This window comes from Oncorhynchus kisutch, linkage group LG1 (genome assembly GCF_002021735.2).
Source record: "Oncorhynchus kisutch isolate 150728-3 linkage group LG1, Okis_V2, whole genome shotgun sequence".
Lineage (NCBI taxonomy): Eukaryota > Metazoa > Chordata > Actinopteri > Salmoniformes > Salmonidae > Oncorhynchus > Oncorhynchus kisutch.
In genome coordinates, this window is record NC_034174.2 from 39,854,585 (window position 1) to 39,873,412 (window position 18,828).

The following is an 18,828-nucleotide window of genomic DNA, read 5'->3' on the forward strand; positions in this document are numbered from 1 at the left end:
TGCATTTAGAAAGTATTCAGACCCCTTTATCCAAATTTTGTTACGTTACAGCCTTATTTTTAAATGTATTACATCGTTTTTTCCCCCTTATCCATCTACACACAATACACCATAATGAGGAAGCAAAAACAGGTTTTTGGGAATATTACATTTGCATAAGTATTCAGACCCTTTACTCAGTACTTTGTTGAAGCACCTTTGGTAGCGATTACAGCCTCAAGTCTTCTTGGGTAGATGCTACAAGCTTGCCACACCTGTATTTAGGGAGTTTCTCCCATTCTTCTCTGCAGATCCTCTCAAGTTCTGTCAGATTGGATGGGGAGCATTGCTGCACAGCTATTTTCAGGTCTCTCCAGAGATGTTCGATCGAGTTCAAGTCCGGGCTCTGGCTGGGCCACACAAGGACATTCAGACACTTGTCCCGAAGCCACTTCTGGATCGTCTTGGCTGTGTGCTTAGGGTCATTGTCCTGTTGGAAGATGAACCTTCGCCCCAGTCTGAGGTCCTGATCGCTCTTGAACAGGTTTTCATCAAGGATCTCGCTGTACTTTGCGCCATTCATATTTCCCTCTATCCTTTTCCTGTGATTTGGAAAGGTGTGTGCCTTTCCAAATCATGTCCAATCAACTGAATCTACCATAGGTGGACACAATCAAGTTGTAGACACATGTCAAGGATGATCAATGGAAACAGGATGCACCTGAACTCAATTTTGAGTCTCATAGCATACGTTATTTTCTTAAATAAATAAGGTATTTCTGTTTTTAATTTTTAATACATTTGCAAATATTTATAAAAGCCTGTTTTCAATTTGTCATTATGGAGAATTGTGTGTAGTTTAATGAGGGAAAAAATTATGTAATCAATTTTAGAATAAGGCTGTAATGTGACAATGTGGAAAAAATCAAGGGGTCTGAATACTTCACGAATGCACTGTATCTGGCTGGCTGTCCTGGACCTACCTACAGTTGAAGTCGGAAGTTTAAATACACCTTAGCCAAATACATTTAAACTGTTTTTCACAATTCCTGACATTTAATCCTAGTAAAAATTCCCTGTCTTAGGACAGTTAGGATCACCACTTTATTTTAAGAATGTGAAATGTCAGAATAATAGTAGTGATTTTTATTTCTTTCATCATATTCCCAGTGGGTCAGAAGTTTACATACACTCAATTAATATTTGGTAGCATTGCCTATGAATTGTTTAACTTGGGTCAAATGTTTTGGGTAGCCTTCCACAAGCTTCCCACAATAAATTGGGTGGATTTTGGCTCATTCCTCCTGACAGAGCTGGTGTATCTGAATCGGGTTTGTAGGCCTCCTTGCTTTTTCAGTTCTGCCCATAAATGTTCTATAGGATTGAGGTCAGGGCTTTGTGATGGCCACTCCAATACCTTGACTTTGTTGTCCTTAAGCCATTTTGCCACAACTTGGGGTCATTGTCCATTTGGAAGACCCATTTGCGATCAAGCCATAACTTGAGATGTTGCTTCAATATATCCACATAATATTCCTCCCTCATGATGCCATCTATTTTGTGAAGTGCACCAGTCCCTCCTGCAGCAAAGCACCCCCACAACATGATTCTGCCACCCCCGTGCTTCACAGTTGGGATGGTGTTCTTCGGCTTGCAAGCATCCCCCCTTTTCATCCAAACATAATGATGGTCATTATGGCCAAACAGTTCTATTTTTGTTTTTCATCAGACCAGAGGACTTCTCCAAAAAGTACGATCTTTGTCCCCATGTGCAGTTGCAAACCGTAGTTTGGCTTTTTTATGGCGGTTTTGGAGCAGTGGTTTCTTCCATGCTGAGCAGCCTTTCAGGTTATGTCGATATAGAACTAGTTTTACTGTGGATATAGATACCTTTGTACCTGTTTCTTCCAGCATCTTCACAAGGTCCTTTGCTGCTGTTCTGGGATTGATTTGCACTTTTCACACTAAAGTATGTTCATCTCTAGGAGACAGAACGCGTCTCTTTCCTGAGCGGTACGACAGCTGTGTGGTCCCATGGTGTTTATACAGTGGGGCAAAAAAGTATTTAGTCAGCCACCAATTGTGTAAGTTCTCCCACTTAAAAAGATGAGGCCTGTAATTTTCATCATAGGTTCACTTCAACTATGACAGACAAATTTAGAAAAAAAATCCTGAAAATCACTAGGATTTTAAATTTATTTATTTGCAAATTATGGTGGAAAATAAGTATTTGGTCACCTACAAACAAAGATTTCTGGCTCTCGCAGACCTGTAACTTCTTCTTTGAGGCTCCTCTGTCCTCCACTCGTTACCTGTATTAAATGGCACCTGTTTGAACTTGTTATCAGTATAAAAGACACCTGTCCACAACCTCAAACAGTCACACTCCAAACTCCACTATGGCCAAGACCAAAGAGCTGTCAAAGGACACCAGAAACAAAATTGTAGACCTGCACCAGGCTGGGAAGACTGAATCTGCAATAGTTAAGCAGCTTGGTTTGAAGAAATCAACTGTGGGAGCAATTATTAGGAAATGGAAGCCATACAAGACCACTGATAATCTCCCTCGATCTGAGGCTCCATGCAAGTTCTCACCCCGTGGGCTCAAAATGATCACAAGAACGGTGAGCAAAAATCCCAGAACCACACAGGGGGACCTAGTGAATGACCTGCAGAGAGCTGGGACCAAAGTAACAAAGCCTACCATCAGTAACACACTACGCCGCCAGCGACTCAAATCCTGCAGTGCCAGACGTGTCCCCCTGCTTAAGCCAGTACATGTCCAGGCCCATCTGAAGTTTGCTAGAGAGCATTTGGATGATCCAGAAGAAGATTGGGAGAGTGTCATGTGGTCAGATGAAACCAAAATATAACTTTTTGGTAAAAACTCAACTCGTTGTGTTTGGAGGACAAAGAATGCTGAGTTGCATCCAAAGAACACCATACCTACTGTGAAGCATGGGGGTGGAAACATCATGCTTTGGGGCTGTTTTTCTGCAAAGGGACCAGGACGACTGATCCGTGTAAAGGAAAGAATGAATGGGGCCATGTATCGTGAGATTTTGATTGAAAACCTCCTTCCATCAGCAAGGGCATTGAAGATGAAACGTGGCTGGGTCTTTCAGCATGACAATGATCCCAAACACACCGCCCGGGCAACGAAGGAGTGGCTTCGTAAGAAGCATTTCAAGGTGCTGGAGTGACCTAGCCAGTCTCCAGATCTCAACCCCATAGAAAATCTTTGGAGGGAGTTGAAAGTCTGTGTTGCCCAGCAACAGCACCAAAACATCACTGCTCTAGAGGAGATCTGCATGGAGGAATGGGCCAAAATACCAGCAACCGTGTGTGAAAACCTTGTGAAGACTTACAGAAAACGTTTGACCTCTGTCATTGCCAACAAAGGGTATATAACAAAGTATTGTGCAACTTGTTATTGACCAAATACTTATTTTCAACCATAATTTGCCAATAAATTCATTAAAAATCCTACAAATAAATTCATTAAAAATCCTACAATGTGATTTTCTGGATTTTTTTTCTCATTTTGTCTGTCATAGTTGAAGTGTTACCTATGATGAAAATTACAGGCCTCATCTTTTTAAGTCGGAGAACTTGCACAATTGGTGGCTGACTAAATACTTTTCTGCCCCACTGTACTTGCGTACTATTGTTTGTACATATGAATGTGGTACCTTCAGGCGTTTCCTGAGGTCTTGGCTGATTTTCTTTAGATTTTCCCATGATGTCAAGCAAAGTGGCAAGATTTTGAAGGTAGGCCTTGAAATACATCCACAGGTACACCTCCAATTGACTCAAATTATGTCAATTAGCCATGACATCATTTTCTGGAAATTTCCAAGCTGTTTAAAGGCACAGTCAACTTAGTGTATTTAACTTCTGACCCATTGGAATTGTGATACAGTGAATTATAAGTGAAATAGTCTGTCTGTAAACAAACAAAAAATTACTTGTGTCATGCACAAAGTAGATTTCCTAACCGTTTTACCCAAACTATAGTTTGTTAACCAGAAATTTGTGGAGTGGTTGAAAAACAAGTTTTAATGACAACCTAAGTGTATGTAAACTTCCGACTTCAACTGGATCTACCCGGCTTGCCTTACCTACCTATCTGGCTGGCCAGCCTAACTGCTATATCTGGCCCGGACAGACCTACATATCTGGCTGGTCTGGACGGCCGGACCTAGCTATTTGGCAGACCAGACCTACCTATCTGGCTGGACCTAGCTATGTGGTAGGACTGCAGGCCGGGCCTACCTATCATTCTGGCAGGCCGTCAATACATACAGTACCAGTCAAAAGTTCGGACACACCTACTCATTCAAGTTTTTTATTTTTTATACTATTTTCTGCATTGTAGAGTAATAGTGAAGACATCAAAACTATGAAATAACACACATGGAATCATGTAGTAACCAAAAAAGTGCAAAACAAATTGAAATATATTTTACACTTGAGATTCTTCAAAGTAGCCACCTATCTGGCCGGCTGGCAGACCGGACCTACCTATCTGACTGGCCAGCCGCACCTATATATCTGGCCGACCAGACCTAGTTATCTTACCTGCTGAAGGGACCTAGCTATTTGACAGACCAGACCTAACTATCTGGTTGGCCGGCCAGCAGGACCAAACTATCTGGCTGGCCAGCCGGACCGAGCTATATGGCTGGCCTGCAGGCCACACCTATATATCCGGCAGGACCTAAACTAGGTATATATATATAGATATTCTTTTACCCTCTTTTTTTTCTCCCCAGTTTCGTGGTATGCAATTGGTAGTAGTTAGTCTTGTCTCATCGCTGCAACTCCCGTACGGACTCGGGAGAGGCAAAGGTCGAGAGCAATGCGTCCTCTGAAACACAAGCCGCACTGCTTCTTGACACAATGCCCATCCAACCTGGAAGTCAGCCTCACCAATGTGTCGGAGGACATAGTTATCTGGCTGGACCCACCTATCTGACTGGCAGGCCGGCTGGACGGACCTATCTGACTGGCAGGCCAACCGGACCCAACTAGCTATCTGGCCGGCTGGACGGACCTATATATGTGGCCGACAGACACAATGCCACAGATGTCTCAAACTTTGAGGGAGTGTGTAATTGGCATGCTGACTGCAGCAATGTCCACCAGAGCTGTTGCCAGAGAATTACGTTTTCGAGATATTGGCAATATGTCCAACCGGCCTCACAACCGCGGACCACGTGTTTGGTGTTGCGTGGGCGAGTGGTTTGATGATGTCAATGTTGTGAACAGAGTGCCCCATGGTGGCAGTGGGGTTATGATATGGGCAGGCATAAGCTACAGACAATGAACACAACTGCATTTTATCGATGGAAATTTGAATGCACAGCAACACCGTGTTGAGTTCCTGAGGTCCATTGTCGTACCATTCATCCGCCACCATCACCTCATGTTTCAGCATGATAATACACAACCCCATGTCGCAAGGATCTGTAAACAATTCCTGAAAGCTGAAAATGTCTGCATACTCACAATTCCTGAAAACTGGCCTGCATAACTCACCAGACATGTAACCCATTGAGCATGTTTGGAATGCTCTGGATCAACCTGTAAAACAGTGTTTTCCAGTTCCCGCCAATATCCAGCAACTTCACACAGCCATTGAAAAGGAATTGGGCAACATTCCACAGGACACTATCAACAGTCTGATCAACTCTATGCGAAGGAGATGTGTTATGCTACACTCCAGATACTGACAGGTTCTGATCCACACCCCTACTTTTTTTAAAGGTATCTGTGACCAACAGATGCACAACTGTATTCCCAGTCGTGAAATCCATTGAGTATGGCCGAATTAATTTATTACTCATTACCCCCACCAATTTATGCTGGGTGTAATAACTGCCGTGGTTGATGCTTTTTGCCCACTCGGAAATTACGATATGAAACGTTGATTTGAACCGTCTAATTTACTTGTGGGTCAGGTGGCGCCCCTCTGATTCATATCCCGTGATTTCTGATGATAGTTCCCCATTATATCGACTGATTGGGTCTGTATGTGGTAGGAATTACAACCCTTGTTGAAAAGGACAGTGGCTTCGGCTAACCTCGTATAAAAATATATATATATATATATATATATATATATATATATATATATATGAAAAAAGACGGGTTCCAGCAGCATCCTTGCTCTGTACGTCAACATCACCTGTAGCGTATTCATTACGCCGATTCTGTTGAAAAATGTTTTTTAAACAAAAGCAAACTGAACGAAACCAAAAACTGTCGTTTTGCTATGTTTGCTTCCGTTTGGTTCTTAAACGCTAAAATCATATACAGTACTCTGTAAGTAAATGGTTTCCGTAATGAATATGCCCCTGCTCGACAGCAATCAGCGCGGGCACCTTCACCAAAGCATCGAATCACAGAGTTTCTAAACCCAGAGGCGCAACATTACGAGACTTCCGGGAATGCTGGCTAAACTGACGAGGCGGGAAGTCAATGAGAGAAGTGAACAATTATTATTTAGTTTTAAATTTTCTCTAAATCTAAAGGCACAACTTAGATTCGAGCCAATGTTTTAAGTAATCGAACATGGTATTACCCCAACCTTGTGAAAGTAACAAACTGACACGTTTTCATTTTCGTCAAAAACGGCTTGATATCGAAAGACTTCCGTTGATTTGACGGCCTGCACATGCGGAGTTTGGCGCTAGACGACCGTTAGTCCCGATTACAAGTTTATACGCATGAGCCTTGCTATACAACGTCGCCATGACGTCGCCTACAAGTGTGATCGGGGAATTCTATAGGCTAAAACTGCTTATCCAATCTTAATACTGTACCGTCTTTGATCAAATTAATTGTCCGGCAAAAGCCTAACCTAGCTAGCTGCCTAGCTAAATTGTATATCTCTAAATTATTACGTTGTTAATTATGTGAGTAATCAAATGTTTGTAATTGGCTATACTTTGCGATAAAATAACCAATAGCTGAATGACGTAGATAACTGATCTATTTAGCTAGCTAGGCTAGCTTGGTATTGGTAACATTTGTCATGTACAGCTAATCAGTTTGTTGGAGAAAGAAAATGATATCTATCCAATAGTATAATCTACGATGACGAGAAGATTGTAGTGTGGAAACCATGAAAAGATCTAGAAGTGTTGGTGCGTCTTCACCTTTGAATGGGATTGGAAAACAAGGTAACGTTATTCTAACGTCATGGACATTCATTGTTTTGTTTAGCTAGCTAGTTAACGTTAGCTAGCTGTTAGCTAGTTACCCAATTAGTTGAGAGGATGTGACGAATGTGTCTGGCTAGCTAACTAGTTGTCATACCATAACGCATGTTTGCAAACTTGTTTTAACTAGATTAGCTAGCTAACGTTTACGTTAACAGCTGGAAAACGAAATGCATTAATGTTAGCTAACAACACACCATTGACTGGTAGTTACCCAGACATTATTTGACATGGTCTCCTTAATTCTTTCACCAATCACCGGAACAGTACTAGGAACATATAAGAGAACGGGGTTTATACTACAGGCTTCCTTAAAATACATAGCTAAATTAACTATAATAAATATTTAATACTCCTGAAAGCACACAAGTATTGCCAGTTTGTGTGGCACAGTGACATCAATATCCAGCAAAGGCACAGTGCAGGGGGACTGTCAAAAGGTCATGAATTGGGCTAGCCATGTACTAACGTTACATTACATGATGGTTGTAACTCCCCAACCCAGTGGTTAATTTACTGAAGTACTCCCTCACACTTCAGTCAGCTGGGTGTCTGCAGTTCAGTTTTGTCAGGTATGTACTTGCTTGTCTGATGCAGTGTTTCCTAAACAAAATGTTTTATTTTAGGAACTCAGTCCAGCTTTCAACTTATTCTTGAAAGTTTTAATAGTAGAATGCACAAGGTGTAATTTCGAAATTGCGTAGTGCATCAGCTTTCCTCTTGTCATGTCAATCATTGCCAGTGGTGGAAAAAGTACCCAATTATCAAGTGAAAGTCACCCAGAAAAATACTACTTTAGTAAAAGTAAAGAAGTATTTGGTTTTAAATCTTCTTGAGTATCAAAAGTAAAAGTATAAATCATTTCAAATTCCTGATATTAAACAAACCACACAGCACCATTTTCTTGTTTTTATGTATTGTTTTACAGATAGCCAGGGGCTATCTCCAACACTGACATAATTAAGCATTTGTGTTTAGTGAGTGTCTTATGTATGTTATAATAAGCACATCAGACTGTTTTTCTTTTCTTTTTCTTTTTTACAGATAGCCAGGGGCACACAACAACACGCAGACATGATTTACAAACAAAACATTTGTGTTTAGTGGGTCCTACAGATCAGAGGCAGTAGACATGACCAGGGATGTTGTCTTGATAAGTGAGTGAATTGGACCGATTCCTGTCCTGCTAAGCATTGAAAATGCGAGTACTTTTAGGTGTCAGGGAAAATGTATGGAGTAAAAAGCACATTCTTTTCTTTAAGAATGTAGTGGAGAAAAAGTTAAAGTTGTCAAATGTAAATAGTAAAGTACAGATACCTAAATAAACTACATAAGTAAAAAATCCTTTAAAGTACTACTTAAGTACTTTACACCACTGGTCATTGCATACCTTAGAGAGCTATTTATAACTTGTCAGAAAAGTCCAGATCACCTAGCCCATGTCAGCTAATGTTTTTTAGCCCATAAATTTTGTTGTAATGTTTGAGTCACTCAAATATCACAAAAATAAACAATAAATATGGCAATGTGTAGAATTGCACGAAAATGAGCTTTTAACCTACAAAATGTTCTGTGTCAACAAGAGGGGTGTGAACAGTGCTTGTGCCTATAGAAATAGACATGTGCGTGGGGGGGTTCAGGATGTTCCCCACTGCTGGAAGGGGGGCCTGAGTAAAAACGTTTAGGAACCCCAGGTCTGATGGATACTTTGCCTGTCTGCTTCCGAGTTTAGCTATCTCAGGAGGATGTTCTGGCTAATGGCCACTGTGCTACTGTAACTGCTGTGAGTTAAGACCTCACCTGAACCGTTGTCATGTGGACAGATGGGGACCCCCGGAGGAAGAGGAAGTTGGCGGAGATCTCTCAGGCCCTGAACGTGACGCCAGTTGATGTGGCAGTGCTGAGGAGGATGGCCATCAGCGAGGGGGGGCTGCTCACTGATGAGATCCGCTGTAAAGTGTGGCCACGGCTGCTCAACGTGCCCACCGACATCCTGCCTGAGAAATCAGGTGAGCTGCCTTGCCACTGCCACTGACAGACCAGGGATGCCACTAAGTCTAAAAAGGGTAATAGTCCTGTATCAAGCGTAGGGGCATGCATTGGAGTTATTTTTAAGGGGGATTTAGGGTTTGGCAGGGGTCTGAGCTTAATTGACAGTAGATTTTGTCACTTGAGTTAGTCTACTAATTGCTGAACCTGAGAGTTTCATAAATTACAGTAGAGTCCACATCCCCACTGCAATTGCCTATATATCTTCCATGCGCCCAACAACCGTTGTTGGTTAACAGTAGTAATGCACCGATATTACATTTTTGGCCAATACAGATATCCAATATTTTCCTTGCCAAAAATGATACTAATATTTTGAATTTTAGTGTCCTTTTAAGCATTATTTTACAGTAAAATAGTTAACACACACATGGATGCAGCGGTCTAAGGCACGGCATCTCTGTGAAAGAGGCTCCACTACAGTCCCTGGTTCGAATCCAGGCTGTATCACATCCGGCTGTGATTGGGAGTCCCATAGGGTGGTGCACAATTGGCCCAGCGTCGTCCGGGTTTGGCTGGTGTAGGCCGTCATTGAAAATAAGAATTTGTTCTTAACTGACTTGCCTAGTTAAATAAAGGTTACACACACCACACTGACTAAAAAGTTATTTTGTTGGCATTTACATATGTCCCCGTTACCAGTAAAACATATTCATTATTCACTTGTTTCGTTATTCAGTCGTTTGATTCTCAAACAGGATTTCTATGGAACGATGTTTGGGTCTTTTCGTGTCTTAAAATATACTATTTAACACGATTTGACGTGTCGATTAAGCTTGTTGACCAATCAGGACCTGAATATGACTGCACATCATATAGTAATTTAACGCGTTGGTAATTTTTTTCAACTTAGTTATTACACATTTACGTCATGTACCACTCACTCGTATTTCATATGTCATAACAATTCATTGATGTATGCTGTGATGCTGGTAAAGTTGTCTCGTGCACCTACAGAGCTGGTCATAAAAAAAAAAGCTAGCTAGCTCATGGATTCAAACAATGTTCTTTCCCAAAAACATAGCAAAACGACATCTGTTTCAGTAGCTATAGTTTGCTAGCTAACTATATAGCTAGGTGTCATCTAAAATAACCCTAATTTATAAGACAGTTCTTATTTGATTAGTGGTGTTCGGACCCATCTATGTGAAGCTAGTCACAATAAGGATTAGCCACAACAGTGGACCTTGCAGTTAGCCTTCAGAATAAATGTATGGCATAATTATACTAATTGTACTTATTTTCATCACTGTCGATGACATACTTTTATTTAGAAGGCAAACCGCAAATTCCTTTTTTGTGCCTAATCCTTAATGTGGCTAGCTTCACAACCCGGTCCGGTCAAGCCTCACTAGCCAGATGAAGCTAGCTGGCTGCATATAACGTTAGCTTTGGGCAACAAGGTTAAGTAGCTGGCTAGCTATTTATTTTCATGAACTTAAGTTACATTTCAATAGAGCAACAACTGGCAACCTAGCTAATACTTACTCACACGGATTCCTAAATCATTGCTAAGAATAATGAAAATGACTGCAGTTTCTACTGGTCATTGTTTTCAGGCTGGTTGTATTGGTGCTATCTAGGTACCAAGCTAAAGCTAGCTACGCCAGATGTTGTGGTCAAACAAATGATGCTTTATTACCAACGCGGTATTGTAAACACATCGTTCGTGACCTGTGTTTTCTTGTTTGCAGAATTTTTAGGGTACATTTTTTGACAGTGCTACTGTATCTTTTTTGACACGCAAAGACCCAAACGGTATTCCATAGTATGTACTTCTTAAAGCTAATAGCAGTGACGCCATTACTGTGTAACTCCAGTAGGGCAACATCTGAAAAATAGCGAACTTGGTAGTGTTTACCGGTGCACGACCAGTCGGCGACAGCCAACATCACCCACGACAGAGAACGGTTGATTGTCACGGGCAATGAATTCCATTATCTTGGCTTTAATGGATTACGCCTTTGAGTTGTCTGGCTGAAACTGTCTTACTCTTTCAAATGACTGCTCGAGCCACACAGCAGACATTGTGGGCTAAGTTAGGAATGCTGTGTTGCACATTTAGCGGCAAATTTTACGTGGCGTCATTACGTAATGTACCTACGTTTATATAGGTATGAACATCAGCTTTGACATCGGTTTTGCACATCGGTGTTAAACTAGACATCGGCCGATACCGATGTTGGCATTTTTGAGCTAATATCGGCGGATTCCGATATGTTCACCCGATATATTGTGCATTCCTAGTTAAGTGTGACCTGATCTCTCTCTTCTCCAGAGGAAGTAGAGCGGGAGAATAATAAGGACTATAACCAGGTGCTGTTGGATGTCCAGCGTTCCCTGCGAAGATTCCCTCCTGGTGAGTGACACTGGTCTTAGAATAGCACTAAATCATGTGAGGCAGTGGTGTGGTTTGTCATCATTGTCTGATCTGCCTGCATCCCGCTTGAATTTGACTTGGGTGATGTAGGTCTACAGACTACGCAACCCTGTCAGTTTGTATTTGATTCTTTTGGAGAGTGTCCTAGATGTCTGTATGTTACTGCTTTTATTTATTAAAGCAGCAGAAAGTCCCAAAATTATTACTGGGAATTCTTTGGAATTCTGCCATGCTTGTGTTTCACTGGCCAAGAATTCAGGACAACCTTTTTGTATGTGAAAGTTTGGTCATTTTGTCAGGAAGGGTGTGACGTCTTCTTTTTCAGTTGTATACTGCAGAAGCCTAATTTGGGAGCTGCCTGCATAACTTGGTCTCCTGTTGACACCCGTGCATAAGATATACACAAAGGCCAAGTTATACATGCTTTTCCCTAGTTAGAATTTGGCCCATAATGAGGAAACCAGCTGGGCCTATTGACTTGTGACCTTTTGACATTTGACTCATCTCCCTGTGTAGGCATGCCAGACGAGCAGCGTGAGGGCCTCCAGGAGGAGCTGATTGACATCATCCTGCGGGTGCTGGGAAGGAACACTCAGCTGCACTACTACCAGGGCTACCATGACATCGTGGTCACCTTCCTGCTGGTGCTGGGCGAGCGGCTTGCTACCGCTCTGGTGGAGAAACTCTCCACGCACCACCTGAGGTGGGTCTCTGTCTCTCTAGGTGCTTCCCTCCCATAGGAGCTTGTCTTTCAAAGGGGTTTTAAGTAGAAGGGAAGCCATGTAGAAAATAGAACGTAGCCAGTTACAATAACAGCACCTCCTGTTAGTTTCAGCATTTTATACTGTGTACAGGTTTAAATAACTGTGAACTGCACACAGCTGGCTAGATGAGTCATCCTATACAGTTGCTGCTGGAGACGACGCAAGTCTCGAAGCATTTAATTTAACAATACGCAGTGCTACTTTCTATTTTTATGATTTGACAGACTGTCTTGTTGATTATCTGATTCTGGTTCAGTTTGTCAAGTGTCCAGTTTCTCTCTCCTGTTTCTTTACTGTAGGGACTTTATGGACCCCACCATGGACAACACTAAACACATCCTTAACTATCTGATGCCAATCATCGAGAGGGTCAATCCAGAGGTGCATGACTTCATGCAGCAGTAAGCATCTTTTCTCTTGTTCTGTTAGTACAATCAGTCATTTGTTCAAATAACTAATGAGCACAACTAAGGTAGCTATAATACCAATTATTTGACTTATTGCTAAATGGGTGTCACTACGTTTTGTGTCCTCAGGGCGGAGGTGGGCACCATCTTTGCCCTTAGCTGGCTCATCACCTGGTTTGGCCATGTCCTGTCAGATTTCCGACACGTTGTGCGGTTGTATGACTTCTTCCTGGCCTGCCATCCCCTGATGCCAATCTACTTTGCTGCTGTGGTGAGTGTTCCTTTTTGGGAGTAAAGTGGAGCATTTTTCTAAGTGACTCCAAACATAACCCTATTTTTCCTTTTGTCAGTTGACATGGATCTGATATTTGGAAATGTGGCTTTAGCCATCCTTAGAGTTCAAATGTGCCTCACAACTAGTGTTTTATAAAAAATAAAAATACATGTTTTTTTCCAGCAGCAAAGAGCTTAGCTGGTCACTTATGCTGTGTTCTTGTCTTCGGACAATGTCTTCTAAGTTGCCGTAGAAGTTTGATAACATTTTATTGAATTCAATAGATGTTAACTGCTTGTTGTACTGTGGGTGTGTGCGCGCTCACACACCGTTTGGTCTGTGTCTGTTCCAGATTGTGCAGTACCGGGAGGATGAGGTGTTGGACTGTGAGTGTGACATGGCGTCGGTGCACCATCTCCTGTCCCAGATCCCCCAGGACCTGCCCTACGAGACGCTCATCAGCCGCGCAGGAGACCTTTTTGTCCAGTTCCCCCCCTCCGAGCTGGCCAGGGAGGCTGCCCAGCAGTACAGTCAACAGTAAGCCTGCCTGCCTCTCTCGCTTGTCTCTGTCACGTAGTCTCTCCCATGGATTCTCTCACTCTCCCCCACTAGATCCTCTACCTCCTCCTACATCTCCTTTCTCCAAACCTCTTTTCCTTTTTCTGTCTTTCCCCCTTTCTTTTTCTCTTTCTTTCCCCCCTCTTTTTACCTGCTGTTGCGAGTCGAATTCCCTCATTAACACTCTGAGATGAGAGAGTGTAATCTGACAGAATAACCTTCATCTCCCCTGACAGATGAACTGTGCGCTAATAACCTGACACTGAGCTAATTCTGTCTACTCCTTCACACTAGCCTGTACGACAATTATCATGTACTTATTTCCAGCATATTTAAACAATGACACAGGAATTTGAACATGTACGTGTGTCTTTCTATAAATAATGTGGCCAATGTGTGACATTGGGATAAACATTTCTAAATAGTTTGAAACTAAACTAAAATACATTTTATGCAGTTACAAATGTGTACTTTGAGGAATAAATGTGAATATATGCAAATTGGCCCATAACTCCAGCTATACAACAACATGCGTCTAGGACTATACATCCTTTAAGCAGGGTTCATTTATATAATTGTACATATAGGGCCTAATATAGAACCCTCCCTCCCCCAAAAGCATGCAAAAGTAGGCCATAACCACTTTAGAAATAATTAATTCTTTAGGCCTTGCTTAGGCATTGATATTCAATTATTACATTCTAAAATATGAGAATAATGTGGACATTGCATGACTACATAGATTGGGGTAAGTCTGGCGACTTTTCTGTTTCCTGTGTGGCAGACGCAGGCACACATAAAGCCATGAATAGCGGTAGCATTAATCTCACCGTCACTGTTTTTATAATGAGAAAGTGACCAAAAACCAGGTTGCTTTTTTTAACGGAAGGATTTGTATGGAAAGCCAAGTTGAAGCCAACATTAGATGTTGTCCTCATAATAACCGCACATGGTTTTACCTCAACAGAGTAGAGTAACACCCTTCAATTGAAGTAGCGGGAAACATACAAAAGTGGCCACATCTCACAAAAACGGCTAAGAATTTAATCACAGATAATTATAAGGGAGCATGGGAATTTATCAATTGACTACAATAATTACAAGGACTTTTCAACCACCACATGTTTAAGGTAGGCCTATACCAGTACTTTAATTTCTAAGCTCCAAGTTCAAGTAGGCTACTTCAAGCTCCTTGTATTGTTTAACATTGCAGTTGTAACATGGAAGCCAAAATGTACTTATCATGTTGTTTAATTGAAAAACAGAAAGGAAAACGCAGCACACTGCTGCTCATGCTCCCAGGTGATATTTATCTACAACAACGTTTCCACCCTTAGGTCTTCATCAGGCGTTGTTGTAGATAAATATCACTTGGGAGCATGAGCAGCAGTGTGCTGCGTTTTTCAATTAAACAACATGATAAATACATTTTGGCTCCAGCAACTGCAGAAAGTACCTGGATGTGCTTATGTTCTTCAGCTTTTGTTCCTGTTATTTCATTACCAGATCATATTGTCCAATAAGCCCACTAGGCTATGTCATTTGTTGCCATATATATATGCAGAATAATTATTAGGAATAGCGTTGGGTGTTGCGCTATAGCCTATCCTACACAATTGCACACAGTAGACTGTCCAATCATGAACTCGTTAGCTTGATGCATTCTCTGTTAAATCTAACGAGATCCTGTTGTAAATCAAACCGACAACAACCGATGATCAACAACAATTCACTAGGGATATTCGATCCAACGTGGATCCAGGCACAACTGTCTTCACCAGCGTAACGAATGAGAGACAAATATTCTTGACATTCCTTGCGAACACTTGGGCTGTTTTAATCGCATGCGCGATCACAACAGCTTTTTGTCACTTGACTATCATTCTGAAAATTCCTTCCTGGATCAGATGATGTGTGAAAATACGTATCCAACAAGTATTGTGCATAATTATTGAAGAACCACAGTGTCAATTTAGGTTTGAAGTATAAAGGTAAGGTGACTCTCGGTTAGAAGCATTCGTTTTTTGCAATCACATACATTATTTTGGATTTGTGTGCCCATAAAAACTGTTTTCACGCCGTACCCTAAGGAGACACAAAATGTTACACTGCGGCGTGGTAGGAAGGCCCGGAAAATCGCTAAGACTCCAACCACCTAAGCCATAGACTAATCTCTCTGCTTCCGTATGGCAAAAGGTACCGGTGCATCAAGTCTGGCAACAACAGGCTCTTGAACAGATTATACAAGCATTAAGATTGATAAATAGCTACATGGACTAATTAATTGAACTTTTTATTTTTATTTGTGCACTGTCTCCATGCACACTCACGGGGCCCTACACACTTCCACACACACTTCATCTGTTCACTCACACTTAATATGCACAATATAATTTCTACTGACCCTACAGACATGCACACTCACTCACATACAAACTGCTGCTACTCTGTTTATCATATATCCTGTTGTCTAGTCATCTTACCCCTATACATATCTGCCTCCATCACTCCAGTGTCCCTGCACATTGTAAATATGGTATTGAAACTGACCCTGTATATAGTATGCTTGCTTACTTATTGTGCTCTTCCTATTTCTTTTTTTTTTGTTCTAGTATAACATTGTTATTGATTATTGCATTGTTGGGTTTTGAGTTTGCAAGAAAGGTATTTCACTGTACTTATGCATGTGACATTAACTTGAAATTTAAAATTCTGAGATCTCCATACAAAACAATCCAGGATTCTTACAGGGTTCAAGTTCAATGTCTAATTTAACTGATTCATGCGTAATATATTATATAATGACAACTTACATAGCCATAAATGCAAGGACAGACAAGTTATGTTTTATGTCATACAATTTGAGAAATCCGTCAACACAAACCATGAGAGAGGGTTAAAACAGGTTTTAAATCAACTCTTGAATTTAGCTATGTTCCCCCCTTATATCTTAGTATAATGACATGGAAATAAATTGGCAGATTATTATCAATTACTTCTCAACAGCTGTAACAAGTTGTCCAGCTTAGGAAATCCTCACGGGTATCCTAGTTTATAGAAATACACACATACCCCAAGCGAAGGTTCTGTATATTTAGGAAAATACATGTCCTTCTGATGTTTGTTCTCCTAAGCTAGACCAATAGAACTAGTTTGTACTAGAACAAGTAACACGGTTAGCCCCAAACAGCCATGAAATCATGCAAATTCCTCTGCGCTATCCCAGCAGTAGCTGCCTGGTGTTAATAACATTGTCCTCTGTCTCCTCCTTCACGTTAGCCTGTAGGTCTGTTATCATGTACTTATCAGCATATTAAGCAATGACTCTTGAATTTGAACATGGCTGTAGCCCTCCTGGTGTTAAAACCATTGCCATCTGTCTCTCAGGATGGCAGCCTCCACCTTTAAAGACTTTGATCTGACCCCGGAGCAGCAGCGGCCGGACACGGTGCTGCGGAGGCGGCGGAGAGAGAGGCAGGCACTGAAGGGAGCTGCTGCAGGTGCTATGGTGGCGACCGCCCAACCCACCACGGCTCGGCGCTTCGTCCGACTGGCCGTCATGGGGCTCACTGTGGCCCTGGGGGCAGCCGCCCTAACCCTGGTCAACACGGCCCTAGAGTGGGCGCCCAAACTGGACCTACACCTCTTCCCCTGAGAGAGAGTGAAGGGGACTTGTAGGCGAGTGAAGGGGACTTGTAGGCGAGTGAAGGGGACTTGTAGGCGAGTGAAGGGGACTTGTAGGCGAGTGAAGGGGACTTGTAGGCGAGTGAAGGGGACTTGTAGGCGAGTGAAGGGGACTTGTAGGCGAGTGAAGGGGACTTGTAGGCGAGTGAAGGGGACTTGTAGGCGAGTGAAGGGGGCTTGTAGGCGAGTGAAGGGGGCTTGTAGGCGAGTGAAGGGGGCTGACGATCATTACAGCAGAAGACATCCACGGGAAGGAGAGAGAATAGAGATCTTTGTAAAGAGAATATGAAGTTATTTTCCACATTAATATGAAGGACGTGAATGGAACAGAGACTTGACTGTCAACGTTGTATTTAATTTATATTTGCTAATAAAACCGAATGGTGATAAATGTGCTGAGCGATATTAAACTATTAGGAGTGATGGCAAGTGACAAGTTATAGCAAAGACTTAGGTTTCCTAGGTTGAAGAGTTGTCACTGGGGTCGAAACTGTTGCCAATGAAGAGCGTGTGTGAGAGTGTGGATGTGTCTGAAATGGCTCCCTATCTAGTGCACTGTATAGGGAATAGGGTTTCATTTAGACGGTCTGTGCTGTCAGGTTCAGGGGTGAGTTAAATGTCCCTCTGAACCTCACATGGGCCATATTGGCAAAAGGACAGAGATCCCGCTAGTCCGCCACTGGTATGGTCCCCCCCCCCCCCCCCCCCCGCAGATCATCAAGTTGAATCCTCTGCCTTCAGCACATCATGTCCCTCTTCCTTTCCTTTCATTCTGTACCGAGACCAAATACACACGTCTTAGTCCCATCTTTGTATGTTTAGCACTTAATTTTCACATTTTCTAAAGCATCATTATTATTGTTAAGTTATAGGAAATATAATTTTTGTACAAGCACACCCATATTTAACATTTATATTAAATTAACAGAATCCACTTGGGTCTTCTGACCTTATGGATGACAATTTGCAATAGTTCTCTCAGCATGCCTAAATTAGGTTAGGTTTGGAATAGGTTAGCTTTGTGATCTGCGACAAAGCACCAATAGCACTCCCAGACAATCCCATGAGCCTTGGCTTGATCCCATGCTTTTATTGCACAATAATGAAGTCCTATTACATTGTTTGCACACCCTATCCTCACATTTCAACCAAACTCACCAAATGGCCTGGTTGTAGAAATGACAAGTTTTTTTGCACATTTAATTTTAAGAAATGTCACTTGAGCTTAAAGACTACAGTTGACACAATTTGAATGTGTCGCATTGGACCTACCGAAATTTGTTCAACAGAGATACATGAGTAGAATCGACTCGATTGTGACACGCAGATGCTCAGCGGTGCCTATTGACTCCATCAGTGTTAGCCATGGATGGTTTTCATTGCACTGAAATAGCCTCATTCTGTATCATTGCAATGGTTTTTATCTGCCTTTTATGTTGAATTGTTATATTTGTCATGAGAACAATAAAGAATAAAAAACAAGATCAATGCAAACTGCATAGGTTGA

General features: G+C 41.9%; 1 protein-coding gene across 2 annotated transcripts; it reads left to right on the forward strand.

The window, feature by feature from the left end:
- Positions 1-6,454: 6,454 nt before the first annotated feature.
- LOC109894069 (TBC1 domain family member 20) lies at positions 6,455-18,820 on the forward strand. Of its 2 annotated transcripts, XM_031824265.1 has the most exons (9): positions 6,455-7,166; positions 8,250-8,362; positions 9,029-9,214; positions 11,533-11,613; positions 12,151-12,337; positions 12,698-12,799; positions 12,935-13,076; positions 13,432-13,616; positions 17,025-18,820. In XM_031824265.1, exons 2-9 carry the CDS (start codon positions 8,338-8,340, stop codon positions 17,290-17,292), a joined length of 1,176 nt encoding a protein of 391 aa, XP_031680125.1. In that variant the 5' UTR covers positions 6,455-7,166; positions 8,250-8,337; the 3' UTR covers positions 17,293-18,820. The 2 variants fall into 2 exon arrangements, with proteins under 2 accessions (XP_031680125.1, XP_020342889.1); XM_020487300.2 differs by lacking the exon at positions 8,250-8,362 and having other exon boundaries at positions 6,458-7,166.
- The last annotated feature ends 8 nt before the right edge of the window (positions 18,821-18,828 follow it).